The sequence below is a fragment of the Cotesia typhae genome, unplaced genomic scaffold (assembly GCF_013202065.1).
Source record: "Cotesia typhae breed Kobodo isofemale line unplaced genomic scaffold, CoteBio_Ctyphae contig_4, whole genome shotgun sequence".
NCBI classification, from domain to species: Eukaryota; Metazoa; Arthropoda; class Insecta; order Hymenoptera; family Braconidae; genus Cotesia; species Cotesia typhae.
The window spans coordinates 10,888,202-10,906,205 of NW_027423748.1; the positions used below are offsets into that span (position 1 = coordinate 10,888,202).

An 18,004-nucleotide genomic window follows, 5' to 3' on the forward strand; every position below is an offset into this window, starting at 1 on the left:
TTAAAATATTTGTCTAATTTTATTTGCAATATTTTAATTATTTAAATAATTGATTAAAATTTCTATCAAGAATTTTTTTTAATTTTTATTTTTTAGTGCATTAAAATGAAAATTGAAAATTAAACAAACAAAGAAAGGAATAAAAAAATTAGCGAGGGCGAGACATCACAATAAATGGTTCGTACATTTTATCTGAACATAATAAAACGAAAGCATATAAGTATGTACAAGAGTTCGTCGAGAACCCCTGCAGAGTTCCCACGTAGACATCACAGCTTCATCTTATCCCGCGTCCTCGCTTATAAATAAATATATAAATACAAATATAAACACGAGTAATACATCGATGGTTATTCTATATAGAAATACAGTATACAGTGTACAGTACCATTATAAAATACTTTTAATACCGATGATAAACTGTCCCGATAAAAATCATTCATACAAATCACCCGAATCAGATCCACGATTAACTTAAATATCCGCGTGATTAATCACCCCTCGATGCGATACAGACTGAGGTCACTCACGTCTTTTTCTCCATGACCTATCAATCAAACATTTTATCATTTTCATTATACTACATATATATTATCATATCCGGTCCCACACATGCAGACAATTTTAATTTTTAATATCTCTTTTTCTATCATATGTAATTTTATTTATAACTTATACGAATCGTGTAAAATATAAATCGAGGCTTGGGGTGAAAATTAAACTGGAGTAAAGGAGAAAGATGTTTGGCTCCGCCAGATTTAATTAATGACCCGCCGAGTTTGATCTGCCGCTACAAAGCCACCCATAATAACAATAATAATAATAATTGTAGCAATAATAACAGTAACAACCTTTTCTGTGACATATACACATGCATTAATATAAATGTATACCGTCCCATTACATTCGTATCGCATCTTTTAAAATCAACGCGCACACACACACACGACCTACAACATAATAATAAACATATAAATATATAAATATGTGGTTATTTCTGTCCTACACTCGTACATATATGTTAGTGTAGGGTCGGTCTGCCCTCGCTGCACCGATTTCTCAATTTTATTTTATACGTTTAATATTATTTCGTACCCAGACCCAATAAAAACAAATCGGGGACTATCGCGGTAATTTACGGAGCCAGAATGTCACTTTCGGTGGAATAAACATTTTTATATGCAACTTATGCAAAACAAGGTTGAGTTTGATTTTTTATAAAAAAACAGGGATGACCTGGCTTGACATGGACTTTTTAAATCCGCAAACACTGTATGGGGATTTGTGAGTCACACGTCTAGTTTGGTTACGCTGGCATTTACTATGACTTCTTTTGTGAGTTGTGTTGTCGAGCAATATGTAGCTGACAGTTTAGTTGGCTCCTTTTATTATTTACTATACTTGCTTGTACTTATAACTATAGGTATAATCCAAAATAAAAAATAAAAAGATACAATTTCTTGTTCTTGTTAATATTTTGTCTTTTACTAATCAGTTGTACTCAAACACGAATTATTGCGAGTGTATATTTTGAACTTGACCCACTTATAAATAGACTTAAATATTTATTGGGTTAATATTAATTATTTTTAGAAATTTTCCGAGGGTTATTTTCAAGTTTTGAATTTTTACGATGATATTAAAAATTTTCAAGCTGAAAATATTTTAACTTTTAGTAAATAAAATTTACAAGTTATAAATAAAAAGCGTAATTAACAAACGTATCATAATGTAAAAGACAAAAAGAGAGACAGAGTAACGGAGTGGGGTGCGGGCTGTTAATATTAATAGCGCGGGTGGATAGTAAGATATTGTTAGAACTTTCATTTGGGGCTGACTTGCGCGCTCGTACTCTCACTGTACTTGCAAAGCGGGGGAGAGGTAATAAGAGAAAAGAGATGGAGCTAAGGGAGAGGAGACTCTTCTCTCGCTAATGGGGTTTTAATGACGGCCAGCTGTCTGTCTGTCGTTAAGATTTTTCTTCATTAATATGTGTGTATAAATATATGCCTAATAGTCTATGATATTTTGGTCGCTATCAAATAGACGGGATCCGATCTCTGCGCCCCGCGTCATTACAATTACAACAACAATCTCTCGTCTAGGCCTATTTCAGTCTTCGTTCTTTAATTAACAAACTTTCAGATAAATAATTCAAAAAATTAAAATTCTAAAAAATGATTTATTGGGCAATAGAAAAGACAAGATTTTTCCAGATTACAAAGGGTTTAAAAAGGTGCTGTAGGTTTTTATATTTTACCGAAAAGGGTTCATACCGACCGAGGATTGAAACTAGTTTGTGTAATAAACTGACAGGATTATAAATGTCCTTAACAGCTGTCAAGAGTGAGACGGAAGAGGATTTAAAGACGTCAAAGCTCCGGGGAGCAAAAGATTTTTCAATGGACGCTTTAAAAAAAAAAATTTGGGCTTGAATTGGTTGGGGTCTGTCTCACTATCTTGGAATGCACTTTCCTTTAGGCCCAGTGAGATTTATTTAAGAGACTCGATCAATTTTTTCTAAAAATAAAAAAGTTTTGTTTTCCAAGATAAAATTTTATTCTGCTTATTATGTTAGTTAGATTCGAGGCTTGGGCTTATCTGTTTAGTGGCCGGCGATAACGAGGGTACAGTTTTCTATTGTGGGTATAGTATCCTGACGCGATGATTCATAGTTTTAGTTTGTATCGTTAGTATATAATGGATAATAATGGATAAATATGTGTGTAATGTGTAATAGAAAAACGATTACGTGATCTATCTTAGATGAGAGTCTTTTCTCGGTCCGCATTTCATCAAGATCCGTCAGAGTCTGATGGACGTGACACATCCTCGGCACAATGAAATCGTCAAATTAAAATAGGCATTTCATGTGCGGTTGCCAAAAATTACTAACGCCCACATGGAACATGCTTTCGGTGTGTAGTTCACGAGTGTGTATGGATGTATGTATCAAGCGTAGAACCAGCTGAAAAAACAGAGAATCTAGTCTACGTAATGTTGAAATTATTGTCATTTTCATTTTTTTTTTATTTTATTTTTAATTGTACACAAAAAATATTTAGCTCAAAATTATTTTTATCGCGTTATTCATTACGCGGTTACTGAATTTTTAACCTCCGTATCAAATTTTATAATATAAAATTATTATTGTTGATTAAAATTCTAAAATTTTAGAGTTGAAAAATTTATTTTCTATTAAATTAAATAAAAAATAATAATAGTTAAAGTTATTTTTAATTTTAAAATGACTTAACCTTAAGTGATTTGAAATAATTTTCATGTTGTTTAATAAATTTGATGAGCTGTAAACTTTTAAATGAACAGAAAAAAAGAAATAAAGTCAGTCATATAAATGTGAGTAGATCTAGTCAGTTTAGTTTTAAATGAAAAAACCCAAAAGTGTTTTCTTTGGAAAAGCGGAAAAATAAATAAAATTATTTTTATAATAATTATTATAATGTTATTTTTAAAATCTCAAATATTTATAAAATATGTTGGGGAAGAATATGGAAATTTAGTAACGTCATTCTCAAAAGTTAAATGTGTATTTGCGATATCCTTATTTCTGGGGATTGTGGACGGAGATTTATCTTTAACAAGCAATAATCCGTCAAGTACAATCGATTTAGGAGGTCTAGGTCTCAAGACCAATAAAAGAAGACGAGTATAAGTGGAGGAGATGGAGATGGAGACCAACAGGGCAGGAAAAATCCTTGTACCTAAGACCTTTCTGAGCATCTGCCGACCATATGATCGCCCGTCTCTTTTTTCCCTCTCGCTTCTAGTCGAACAAAATCTGTGATTCATGCCCAATATTAAATAAATCCCCGGACAGTTTGTATTCTAACTTGGTTGAAAAATTTTTCTAGTAAATAAATTACTTTTACTGTACATTTAACCAGTTCGCTTTGCATTACAATAGAAGTTGGAATATAAATAACAAAAAATAACTGATTAAAATCCTGGAAAATTCAATGTTTAATGCAATCCTCAAGTCACATGTCTCAGATTTTGAGTACAGATGTCTCGTCCGTTCAACTGACCGCCTTGAGGACTCAGGTAGTGCAATTTATCCGTAAAAAGAATAAAAGTTTTGGAAATAGAAATTTTAGAAAAATGGGAGAGGAAAAACTTGCGTATTCTTGTCTCTGTCACCATTCTTCGGTACATAAATTTTCACCAAAATTTGTATTCTTCAACTCGAAGTAAATAGCAGTTTAAATCTAAATTTAGAAATTATACCTGCGACGATAAAGTAATCAACTTTCTTTTTTATCCTTGGAGTAATTTAAAAAAAATTTTAACTTTTCCTTAAAAATAAAATAAAATATTTTTTTTTTGTGTAATAAAAAATTTAAAAAAAATTTTTGATACTTTAAAAGAGGAAATAACGTTGACCTTGAAGAGTGTGTTAAAGGGTACCACGAGACGCGTGCCTTGGAATCTTCTTCTTGAGCATGTGGTCGCGTGTTTGCCCTTGAGACCAAGCTCATACGCTCATTCGTGTTCTCTTTACTCTACTTAGTACATAATACTGGAATACTTGCTACAATATTTTCATAAAAGACTTTTTCTTCAGTCCCTCGACAAGTATAATCACCGACTTCAGAGCTTATCACTTCACTTGAGCTTCAAGAAAAGGATAAAACAAAACTCTTGATTTTTTTTTTTTTTTTTTTTTTTTTCGACTGCGGTTCTGATCCTGCGTATTTCCAATCCAATTGAAGATACTGAAGCAGACCGGAAATGTGGTCATCATTTTTATTGAAAAAATCTAAAAAAAACTAAACCGTGAGAAGAATCAAGCCCTTTCGACAATAGATATAACAATAATAGTACAAGTATAAGTAAAATAAAAAGGACTTTTTCATTTGAAATGAAGGAGTAGAGCTCCAAAATAACAATAATAAAAAATCTTTAAAAATTTTGTATTATAATAAAGCAAAAAACAGTAGCGAAAAAAATTTTAGCGTGTGTTCAAGGACAGATTGCCCGAACATTATATATTCTTATCTCATTTTGATGATGATACTCGTATGCAAGATCGCGTGTCTCGAATTCGGAAGCCGACGGTGGCTTTTCAGGTCCTACCGACCGACCATCACTGAATGAATAATCGGTCTAGAGTTCACATGATCACAAGATATATATATCGTGGATCGGAAACCCCAACTCTAGTTCAGTTATTTACCTTTACCCTGAAACAAAGAGCCAGACAGTAGAGCTCCAAAATATATAAATATTAGGTCAGAAGACTTAAAACGCAAACCCGCTGATTAAAACCCAGGTTCAAGACGGATAATGCCCCCACCGGCCACTATTAAACATTTATTTAGTTAATAATATAGCCCTTGTCACGACATATTCGCAGCTAGTCGAAAATTTTTTCAAAATAGCTAACAAAAATTTTTTAAAATCTAAAAACTAGTCCTATGACCTTCCTGCGTATTTTTTTCTATTCGCGGAAGGATCTTCAGTCTAGTTGCCTTCAGGATTTCGAATATTTTTCTACGATTTATCGTGTGAATTCTCCATCTAAATTTCGTTCAACCTTCACATCTCTACATCCTATTTACGGACAAAAATGCGCAGTAGATCTAGAACATTATTATAGACATTTAAAAAATTTTTCATTCTTATTGGCTGTTATTGTTATTATTCCTTTTTGGTCCGGTAAGTTTTATACTTTTGGCGCCGTTAATCTTTGGAAACTAAATGCTCAAGTCTGGATCCAGCTCCAAGACGTCTGATCTTATATCCGAGGTATATAAGATACAAGGTACAGCAAGGATAATGCTATTATATCGAGTGTGTAAGGAATAAGAACGCTGGTCGGTCGTGTTTGGTTGTTGTTGTTGTTGTTGTTGTTGTTGCTGTTGAAAAGTATAAAGAAAAATGAAAAATAAAATAATAAAGAAAGAAACTTACAGGATAAAGAAGAAAACAACTAAAGTGTAAGTTTTTAAATTTAAAGGAAGAGAAAGAGAGCTCAAATGAAAACGGACAGCCTGCATTTGTGAGTGCAATAAACGTATGACGATAATATTTTGAATAATAAATATCGGGATGTAAATCCATTGGCAGAAGTTACGTCTGACATAAATCAACGGGTTTCGCATTGAGAGACCGATCCGTCCTCTATTCGTATATATACACACATCCGTCCATCCATCCAGCCTCCGACGTCACTAATATTACCTTCATTTCTTTCTCTTTATTTTATTTCATTTTTCATTTTATTTTATTTTTTATTATTATAAATGTGTGTATGTGAAGATTATTTGAAGCTCTGTCTGTTCTTACCGAAGATCTCTGTCATAAACTCGTCAAACCTCGGCTCACATTATGCATTACATTACTTACATATGTATTTATATTTTATTTTATTGTATATATGGCGTTTACTTGAATAATACAATTGTCGCGGCTTTTTCTCAACTCTCGGTGACTACGATGGTGTGAAATATATCTCGGGTGATGGTTATGAGAATTACAGATAAACTATCGAACAGACAGGCCGTTAAATTTAATTGCTTTTGCGATATTTTTAATAAATACTTCTATTACGCTTGTCAAATGTAAATACTATTTCTCTGATTTTATTGTTTCAATATAAAATATATGAAATATATTTGTAAAAGTTTTGGAGTTGAATAATTATTGACAAGAAATTAACGATCGATAAATTATTTCTAAATAAAAATAAAAAAAAAAAAAAAAAAATTACGACATTAGAGCGTAAAATAAAAGATACATATTTATACGCTTAAAAAATAAGTGTACTTTAGTTATTTCAAAGTAATAAAAATTGTTCTCGCGTTGTTTATTAATAAAAACCCAAGTACTATCATTATCATTAATATCTATAAAGTAGAGATAAAAATATTTGCGTATAATTGCGGGGTTTTTTACCGGAATAATTATTCCATTATAAGACCGAATATAATTTACTTTATTTTTAAATATTTATGCATTATATATTATATATTAAATATATATCGCATGCAAGCCGAGTTAAACCGTTCAAGTATCATCTCGAGAAATTACAGGCTTTTATTTTTTATACATTCAAAATTGCTAATTAATCCAATTATCGAGCACATTGCTTACGAAATAAAAATAATTTATACATCAAACATCAAACTTAAAATCTCCTTTATATTATCATCTTATATTTATACCTTACTATACATATCCCTCATTATATTCTTTAGAATTTTGGAAATTTTCACGCCGTCACGCGATCTCCTTATTCGTGGAATTATTTCTGTATACATTTATTATTTATTTTTATTATCTTCCTATATTAAAACCTAAATTCCGATAAATAAATTTAAACTCAAACTTTCACTTGAATTTATCGTAATTTTCAAAATTTTATTACAATTATAATAATAATAACAATGAAATAACAACGAGTGTGTGACGATATTAAATTAACTATGACGTAGTTTATGGGATAAATGATTAACGGAAGTTGGAGGTACTCTAGCTCAAGTAGATGCTAAAAGCGCGTGACATACCTATAATACTAGACTACATATGCGTATACATATATATGTATATTGAGCTTGGGCTGGAAAACGACGCACGTGCCAAATGCTTGTCGTATAATTCGTGTACTCGACTATTATATATATATATATATATATATATATATATATATATATATAATGTATATAGACAACAAGTGTGAGCGTGTAAGTGTATATGTGAGGGCGCCGAGTCGACTAGTATGTACGAAAGCATTACATATGTGTATACAAAGGTATTAGGTTTATATAAATGCGGACGCATTTACTACACGGTTGGATTCCGACTTGGACGCCTGGATAATTGCCCAGGACGTTCGACGAATTTATGATCGACTATTAATCACCTTAGAGAATCGATTAACGTTACTTTGCCGCGACAACACACAGTAGCACCTTTAACTTTACTGTAAACTAAATGTCGGTATAATACTCAATCGATTCATCGCTAATGCTCCCAAGCTACATATTTTTTTATTTTAATTTTTTTTTTTTTTTTTTTTTTTTTTTCACGTCATTCATTCGTTAAATTTCTTCATTTTTAATTTTTAATAATAATAATTATTATCTCAAAATTAGATTAAAAAAAAATTAATTTTTCCTTATCATTTATACCGACTATAATTAACGTAAGTAATTAAAATATGAATATATTAAAATAATAAGAAATATAAAAAAAAATAAACTAAATGAATGTGTGAATCGAATTTTCAATTAAAGTTTGACGCACGCCGTGACAAAATGGGCCTTCATTACGATGCTATAATTTTTATTACCAAGCGCGCAGTATTTTAAATTTTTTATTGTTATTTTTCGAGCGATACAGGTGAGAGGCAAAGTGCTCGCAAAAAGCCCGCTCTCTAATATAAATTCGTACACAAAACAACAATGCCCCTTCCCTTTTGCCCGGTGTTTAATCGTATCAAAAGCGCCGCTCACCCTTTACTTGCAAGTAGCCTTCCAAAAAATAACCACCTCCATATAATATGCCTACGACTGTATATATACGACCACTAAAGGTGTGGGTGGTCCTCGCTTTCTCCATCTCTACAAACATTAATAATTATTGACTATTAACTATTAACCGTAAATTTTTAATTATTTAAATTCATTAGCTTCTTAAATTCGCAAATAAAAAAATAAAATGAATAAAAAAAAAATAAGTTGATGTCAGAGAGTACACGCGACCTCGTCCACTCAATTCATGCAGACGCCTTGTCTTGCGTGATCTTTTATAAATTATAATACATTATTTATTATATATATATATATATATATATATATATATATATATATATATATATATATATATATATATATATATATATAAAACTTTTGTATAAACTACAATATCTATTTTCCTGATTGTGCGTCTACATTAAGTACCGAACAATCATCAACATTAAAAAAAAAAAAAAAAACTAAATAAATAAATAATAATATTGCATGTTCTAGTTAACGTTAAACGCATTGATAACGTATTATATTAAAATATAACAATTTTTTTCCACAAGAAAATATTTAATCGTTTTATACTTCTCACATGAAACTCTGCACATATATTTTTAAAGTATAATTCTCTTGTAATTAAGTTATTTAATTAATATACTGAATTTAATTAAAATGAAAATAAGAATAGCTAATTGATTCAACAAAACTATTGCACTGGAGAGTCTTCGCGTATTTCTATATTTTTTTTTAATAATATAATACAATATAATCACGCAAGTAATGTAATGATTGAATATTATAAGCTCGAGGGGTAATAATAATATCAAATACGTATACGAGACGATGTCGTACGGATTCTGTTAGTAATATGGTGGGAACCCCTGCGCCTGCATATTATCCGATACCAATAATGCGACTAATCAAGTTACTGGAACCCTCAAGTCGATATTTAATAACATCATCGTCTTGACAATTGCTCGCAAACATTTAATATTTTTTTTTTTTTTTTTTTTTTTTTTTTTCCCCCAAAATAATCAAGTTAAAAAAATAATTAAAAATAATAACAATAAAAATATAAATATTTTAAGTTGATGTGTAGACCGAAGAATTCGGCTATTAAAATTTCAAACCCGAAGAACAGACTATAAAATTCGTCTGGCCCCGTGTTGTCTGCTAAGAGTTTATATGCATTAACTGTTGTATTATTATATGAGCTAGGGGATAAGGCCAGCCGATTCGTGGGCTACAGGTGTCGGTGAATATTCCATTTTCGCTTTCGCGATCTTTCAAAAGTCAAAACGTCAATTTTTTTTTTTTTTTTTTTTTTCCCCATTGTAAATTATAATAATTATTGCTATGATAATAATTAAAGAACTGATGGTATCTCGAGAAAATCTCCGGATGATACATGTTCTTATTATATAGGGGCAAAAGTGTATAAGTATATAGGATTGGACGTTTATATACCGGTGCAATGTCTATAACCTTTGGAAATACGAGACGCGTTTACGAGCGAATGCAGTCTCTTGGTCAGTACCTCCATGTATCATATTGAGAACAGACTACAAGCTTACGTTTGGTCACTCGTCTTATTTTTAGCCTTGAGCTCCCTTTGTTGTTCTTGTGAAAATTTTCAATTTTTACTTAAAAAAATTATATTTTAATTATTAGATTTTTAGTACACGTGTAAAATGAAAATTATCAATATTTATTTAAATTTTGTGTCGGGAAAAAATGATTGATTATAAAAAGACGAATTTATCACGCGGTTACGTACTTTTGAATTAAATATTTATAGATGTATGAATATAAATATAAATATAAATATAAATGGATATGAAACCAATACAATATTACAATATTGGTATGTATCCATAGTTTGTAGCATATAGGATTGTAACTTAAGCAAGTTAAAAGTAATAATCTCCTTCCGGACGAGAACGCATTGAGAGGTGGTCATTAAATTAATAATTTGTGGTCAGGTAAGCTATTGTAAAATCCGCTGCAATCATTATAATATTCAACATTTTATTATCGGGTATGTGTACAGCGCATACTAATTTACTGCTAATTGTCTATTTCACTGTGACAATGATGTCTCTGTAAGCTTGTAATCATTCCCGATGTTAATACTTTAATACTAAATTTTTATTATTATTTATATACCATTTCTGATTTTAAAAATCTCAGCTTATAGCCTTTCAATATCTCTCTTTTATTAACCAACATTACTATTATTAACTCATCGATAATTGTAAATAATCTTCCATTAAAATTTCGCTCAATTAATAATTATTTTCAATAACTCACGATTATTTATTTCTATCCTGCTTAGCGTTTGAATTATTCGAGCTATAAAATATACTGACATTTTATTTTATTTCTATAATTATTTAATTACAAGCCTGATTTTTTTATAAAAGTAATTATTTACTGAGAGTTGTAATTAATCGGTATTAAACAAATTTAGTTTTATGAAAGTTTTCTCGATATTTATTTCGTAACGCATTCCAGTTTGTTTATTATTATTATTTATTTATTTATTATCTACTACGACATCATTTTTTTTTGCTCAATGTCACGACGCAAACACTTTTATACTCCTAAAATTTAGTCCTTTTATTAAATTTCAGGTAGACTCATAAATTTACTTTACGATTTTCTTTTGTACCGGAAATACCGTTTTAAATTTTACAAATAAAAATTCTACTGAATATTTAAGTATTACAATTAAATGACAATTTTGAAAAAAAATATTTCTTTAAATTATAATTTATAATTTTATCTTTTAAAAACTCGAAAAATAAAAATTTTTTTACATATTTTTGTCATTTTATCAAAACAATGAGTCAAATTAATTTATGAAAATGATTTATCGTTCAGACTAAACTGTTATACATATCTATTAAAAATAAAACATGCATAGCAGTCGATTATTATCTGACAAAAATGACGTTTAAAGTTTTTAAAGTGACCTTTGATTATCAATCACAATCTCACACTTAAACTTAACTCACATAATATATAAGTAATGTTGTCACTCTATGACTAATTATTTATACAGACTAGAAATTATTAAGAAAATATATTAATATAAAATAAAGTGATTGAGTCATTATTCATACACATCACCCGTCACTGATTATCAATAATAGGCATCTCGGTAAATATCGCTAAAATTAATTATTATTTTATTGACGAATAAATAATATATAATAATTAATTCAATGAAAGTAAAATGAAAAATAAAAATTTATTTAAACTGAGTGTCACTGGCTGAAAGATGAGATAGCAAGGGATGGTAAAGCACGTGCCGACCGTATGTTTCCGATCGCTCCAAGATTTTTCTTTTCCGAACTAATACTTATACTTATACTTGTACTCCGTCATGGTATATATACTATAGGACAACCTTATAATAAAAATAGTTATAATACTTGTACCAGAAAAATCTCAGCTGCATTTAATAAATTTATTTATATCCCCGAGAGTCAGGAAGTTGAAAAAATTTCCATCTCCAAGTAAAACTTCCATCAAAATAATTGACGAATTTAAAAAAAAATTTTTTTAATTGCTCGTCAGTTAATCTCAATATCTATGTATATTTTTGCATATGCAAATGTAAATTTATATAATTACAAATAATAAACAGCACAGATATACAATCGGAAAAAAATAATTCGTGTATTGAGGTTACTGGTTACCGGCATAAAGTGGAAATAATTCGCCGGTTTCTCAGTTCTTGCAGCCAAGCCGGGTAAAAAATAAACCGAGCGAGTTACAAGTTCGAAAGAAAAAGAGAGAATCGATGGTAGACCCCTGAGAGGACAAGAGAGCGTATTAATAGTTTTCAGAGGATATTATAAGCCTTGGCGTTGGATCGTAAAAAAATAATTGCGCCGATTGCAACAACGTTATCTAGGTACACCGGTGAGGATAATGATACGTCCAATGTATAGCTGTTACAGCTGTCGACGTACTTGTGCATCCATTTCGTTATATGTATAAATGCATGAATGTATTATGCACATATATTTACATACACATGGATGAAACTGTGTGTGTGTGTGTGTGTGTGTGTGTGTGTGTGTGTGTGTGTGTGTGTGTGTTGCAAAAAATAAATAAAGTTAAGTGAAGTAAAGGTTTATGCGCATGATACACGACAGTACATTGAACGTACGGATTATCTTCACATGTATGGTCTCTACATACATTTATTGTATGTTGGTACATTAAAATTTGATTGTAAAAATAATTCGTAAAATTATAAAACAATAAACTTGCTCCCGTTATTTTAGTAATTTTAGTAATTATTTTTTCTGAAAAATTTTTTTTTGATTCAATTATCTGATATTTGTATATTTATTATTATTATTATTATAAATATTTTCCCACAAAGAAATGCCTGAGATGGTAAACAATTCTGTGAAATTCAACAGGAAGTAAAAAAGCAAGGGGGTTGTCAGAAAAACTAATATAAACGTTTTGGGTTGTATTTTTCGGTTTTAGATTTTTCCGATGATCTGTGGGGAGAGTGGCCAGGACTGGAGACCGCAAGGATATCTGGAAAATGGAGAGCCTAAGCCGATTTAAAATACAAATAAAAATTTCCTCCTGTATAATAGACTTGCTCGGTGGATTTTGAGATGAGACATTTCAGTTATTATACAGCCCTGCCCTTCTTCTATTTCCTTCTTCTATTCCTATTATATTGTTATTATTTCATCAAGGTTGAGTGGTTTCCGGATAGGACAGAAGAGTTCTCGGAAAATCTGAGCGATCCTTTGCGGAACTTTGATAAAAAAGAAGAATATTGAATAGAAGCAATATGTATTTGAATTCGGAGAAACGACGATGTGAGTGTCGATGACCTGGCGACCCGCAAGCACTTGAGCTTTGGTACAAGTTTTAAGACTCTGGCTCATTGTCGAGCAAGTCAAACTGAACGGACGTGTATTATGGAGGATGGGAGAAATTAAAGATCTTTAAATATAATAATATAATGTGTAGGGGTGGTGGAGGAGGAAGAAAAATAACTAAACAGTGGATAGCCAGAGTAAAGCGAGTAAAGTTAATAAGTCAACAAGGGCCGGTCGTGCAAACGTCTCTCTTCGGTTTAGTTGATAATGTCTCGTCTCCCATACGGGCCAGGTCTCCTCTGCCTCTGTCTTTGCCTCAACCTCTGCCTCGTCTTCTTGATATTCTTGGTTAGGTTGTTTGCACGAGTTCGAAGAAACCCGTTTCATCTTTTCACCGGAGCAACTGGCCATCACGCCAGTTTACTTAGGACACGATATAACCACGACAGTACCAACACAAGAGTTGAGAAACTCATGCCTCAAATTAAATATTCAACCTTAAGTACTTATATATACACGCATATACCTATATCCAGACTTGTATTAATATTAATAATCGACCATTTCGTTTTCAATTCCATTAGCCATCTTTACATTACACACCTCTGATTTTATTTGCCCTCAAGTCTAAAAAAAATTTATTTTTTAATAATTATTTCAAATGATTTTTAAAAAAAAAAAAAAAATTTTTTTTAATAAAAAAAAAAATGAAATTTATTTAATCCTGCTGAATTTTTTTGTTTTTATAATTTTTTGTTAAATAAATTTTCTATGTCTAAATTAAATTATTTTATCGATTTAAAGTGTAAAAAAATTTATTTATCATCAATTAAATTTTCTTTTGAATAAAGAAGGCGGCGATGAGTTGAATTTTAAAAAACACCGATAAATCGGCAGAACATCAGCGACACGTTAACGAGGACTGGCTCGTGCCGAGGGTCTATTATACATTATATATATATGTGTGTGTATAGGTGTAGACGTCTCTGTTCATATACCTGGAGGTTTGAATTTTATTTGACGCAGTCTACACGTCGGCGACTCATTTTTTCCGGGGCCAGGTTTCGAATGAGTAAATAAAGGAAAGATTTGAAGAATGGAGAAAAGGAAGAATGAACCGGGAACGACCACCGCGCATTGGCGGTAGCTGCTTTTATTTATAAGCCCCAGTGATATAAGTAAGCGGGGTACCTTTTTCCAGGCAGGGGTGCGAGCCAATTGGGTCGCTAACCATCCGAGTTCCCCACTTGACTTGAGGACAACAACAAACAGAACTTTTTCTCCTACACTCTTGCTCCAAATATAACAACAATAGTAACAATAGCATTCTTCACTTTATATTATTAATTATAATTAAATTAATAATTATTAAAAATGTTGGAAAAAATTGGAGCGACTTTAGCCGCCTCTAATGTAAATCTTTCGGTGCGTTAAATAACACTAAAGATAATTACGCTCTGGGATCATAAATAATATATTTTAAAAAGTATAAATGTTTAAAAAATTTATAGTGACATTTAAATCTGATTAACTGGAAAAGCAAAAAGTTGAAATAAAAAAAAATAATTGGCATTTTTTATTACTCAGATAAAAATCGGTATAAACAGTGTAAGTGTATGTAAGGTATTGAATGAGATTGCGCACTTTACTTATATACTGCACGTAGAGAAATATATAAAAGTGGGCGTGATGGCTACAAAGCCTTTGGAGCCAATCCCGAAGCTCACGGTTACTTTTTTATTCAGCTCCCACCAGAACGTGATCCCCTACCGCGATGAATCTACATGCATGCAAACGTCTGTTTGTCTATATATCTACACATATATAAATATATGTATGTTACATCTATGTCTGTACGTTTACGACCCTCCGGCGATATCATCCAGAGAGCTGGATAAGGATCTCACTCAGCGACACAATGACCGCCGGTTTTATAGCCGCCTACGCGAATAATTTTATAAAACTTATAATTTTTATTCTGTATGAATTTAATTTTGGAGGAAGCTCAATTTAATTTTTATTTAAAATAAAAAAAAAATCTATTATGCCTAAACTATATATGAATTCGATGCAGGTGAGCAATTTGCAAATATGAACCGGAGAACAAAAGATGGATAATGTGTTGGTGAATTTTAAATATGTATGATCGTGTATTTTTTTATTTTGAAATTAAATGTAATTTCTGGCACGCAAGATAAATATATTATGGAGTTAGTTCATGTTCATCATTTCAGATGGATATTTTATATGAGTGTGTGAGTGAATGCATAGATGTATGTATTTATTTATATGCTTATATTTATATCTTATCGAATTAAAATCAGATCAAGAGTATAATATGTCACGTCACGGTTTCAAATAATAATTATCCCTTTAGAACTTTAGATGATATGGTAAAATTTAAATTCAATAGTTAACGAATAGACATGTAAAAGGACAATGTAATAATTATTTACATGTATAAAAATAGTTTGCAAATAATATTTTACAATTATTTTTTTTATTAAAAATTTTTAGCTAATAAAATTTTTTATCAAAAATTATTTTAACTCTAATTTAATATTCAAAATTAATTGTTAATAAAAAAAAATTAATTTAAATTTGAATAAAATTTAGACACCCAGGTCGTAAGATTCTTTAAAAAAAAAAAAAAAAAAAAAAAAAAAAAAAAAAAACCAATTTTTAGCACGAGACCGAAGATAATTCTTCAGCAAATTACCTCCAAAATCTAATTATGAAATTTTAATAGCGCTATCGTAAAACGGCGGATCCTCTTTAGGCAAGGAGCCTAAAAATGAGCCACTCTCCTTCCTAGACAACCTCCATTAAAATCCTCCTAGCTTAAACAGGAAAGAAAGTAAATTAAAATAAAAAAACTAACATGTGATATGTGACATTGCGAGATGGCGTCAGTACAGGTAACTAAGTATCCATAGGTGATCGCACTCTTAAGAATTACCGTACACATATTTGCCCGTCTATTATCATTGTTATTGTTACTATCATGATTATTATGGGTGTTTTGTATAGCGGTATATAAGTATCAGTAATATATATGAGCGCTGACCGGTCGCGGATTGGCCACTTCGGGAATCCCCGCCTTTGCGCTGCGACGAGATCTCGCGAACGCGGCTCATAGTCGTGGGGATCAATTCCAACCAATCCGTATGCTTTTGCACTGGTATCTCGTGTATCGCACCAGGGAATGTGCGCGGATTATCAAGCGCATGTCTCATCTTATCAAATTCACACTGGAAAACTGACAGTGACACTTTGCCATTCATTTATTCTCAACTCTCAACTTCTCAACTCTCCATCAATTTCAATTGTCATTAATCATTATCTACCTACAATTATTAAATTAATAACTCATTCTTCAGAATTAATGATTAAGCAAAGAAAAATTTGGGACTAAAATAACAATTGCAAAACAAGTGAAATAGTTTAAAACCTTCAATTGAGTTTCAATAAATTCCATTTAATTCCTAGAATCAACTGCTTGAATTCAGTCAATAATAACAAAATAACTCTACTTTTGTTTACATTGTCTCCTGTTAAATACTAAGAATTTGCTTATTGTATTTTATATACACTCTAACGAGCAGATTCCAGGAATTTAATAGAAAAATTTCTCTTGCCTGTAATATAATAAATAAAATAAAAAATCAATAAAAATAAATATTTAATTTAGCAGCCATCTAAAAATTAATTAATTAAGAAATTTTAAAATGTCTGCTAATTTAAGTGTCAAAATATATATAAAAAAAAAAAAAAAAAACTCACCTCAGAGCTGTCCGGTGTCTGGCGATGATGCATAGGCATGTTAGCAATAGCAACTCCACCGCCAGGATTACCCATGTCCGGGTACTCGTCGCTTATTTCCATCGCGTAGGATGGCAACGGTTCTCTGTTCTTAACCCGAATTTTGGCTGATAAGTAACCGCTCCGCGGTTGTCAACGATGCACTAGGTCTACGTCTAGGTCCTACCGGGATCTCTACGTAGATTCCACAAGTAATAATATATATTTTTTTAAACAGACAACTACTTAATGGCTCACTTGAATTTTATTTCGTGTAAATTAATTTTACGCGTTAACTACAATAATTTATATTCAATAATAATAATAATAATAATAATAATAATAATAATAATAATAATAATAATAATAATAATAATAATAATTGTTGTTGTTGTTGTTGTTATTATTATTATTATTATGGTAAAGAAAATGAATGTAAATATCAGAACGACGACAATCCACTGGTCAAACACAATGTCTCAATCTGAATAGTCATGCGTTGCATTTGTTTTTTTTAATTATTGGCTCCACTGTTACAACAACTTGACAAATCACCCGCGAAAATATAAATTTATATTTTTTTTAATTGATATTTTAAATTATTTAAACTATCATTATTATTTTTGATTTTATTTTGTTTTATTTAACTGACACAGTGTTCACTTCACGGCGATCAAGTACTTAAACGCGGTACTTGTATTATTTTAAATATTCGTGTGAGTTAAACGGAACTGAGACCTTGCCTCGGTGATATTATTAATACGAGATGCAGCGAAAATAATTACGGCTGTTAAATAAATCTGGTAAGAGACTTAACAGCAGCAGAAGCGCGCGCGATTACGGTCTCTTACGGTCTGA

General features: G+C 30.8%; 1 protein-coding gene across 5 annotated transcripts in view; it reads right to left on the bottom strand.

Moving 5' to 3' along the window:
* The window catches only part of Retn (retained), a 65,242-nt gene extending 47,239 nt beyond the window's left edge, over nt 1-18,003 (bottom strand). For all 5 annotated transcript variants that reach the window (XM_074243367.1, XM_074243364.1, XM_074243366.1 and 2 more), the window contains exon 1: nt 17,129-18,003. In XM_074243367.1, the coding sequence (XP_074099468.1) occupies nt 17,129-17,230 (102 nt within the window). In that variant the 5' untranslated portion in view covers nt 17,231-18,003. The remainder of the gene's footprint in view (nt 1-17,128) is intronic.
* Nucleotide 18,004: the final 1 nt, after the last annotated feature.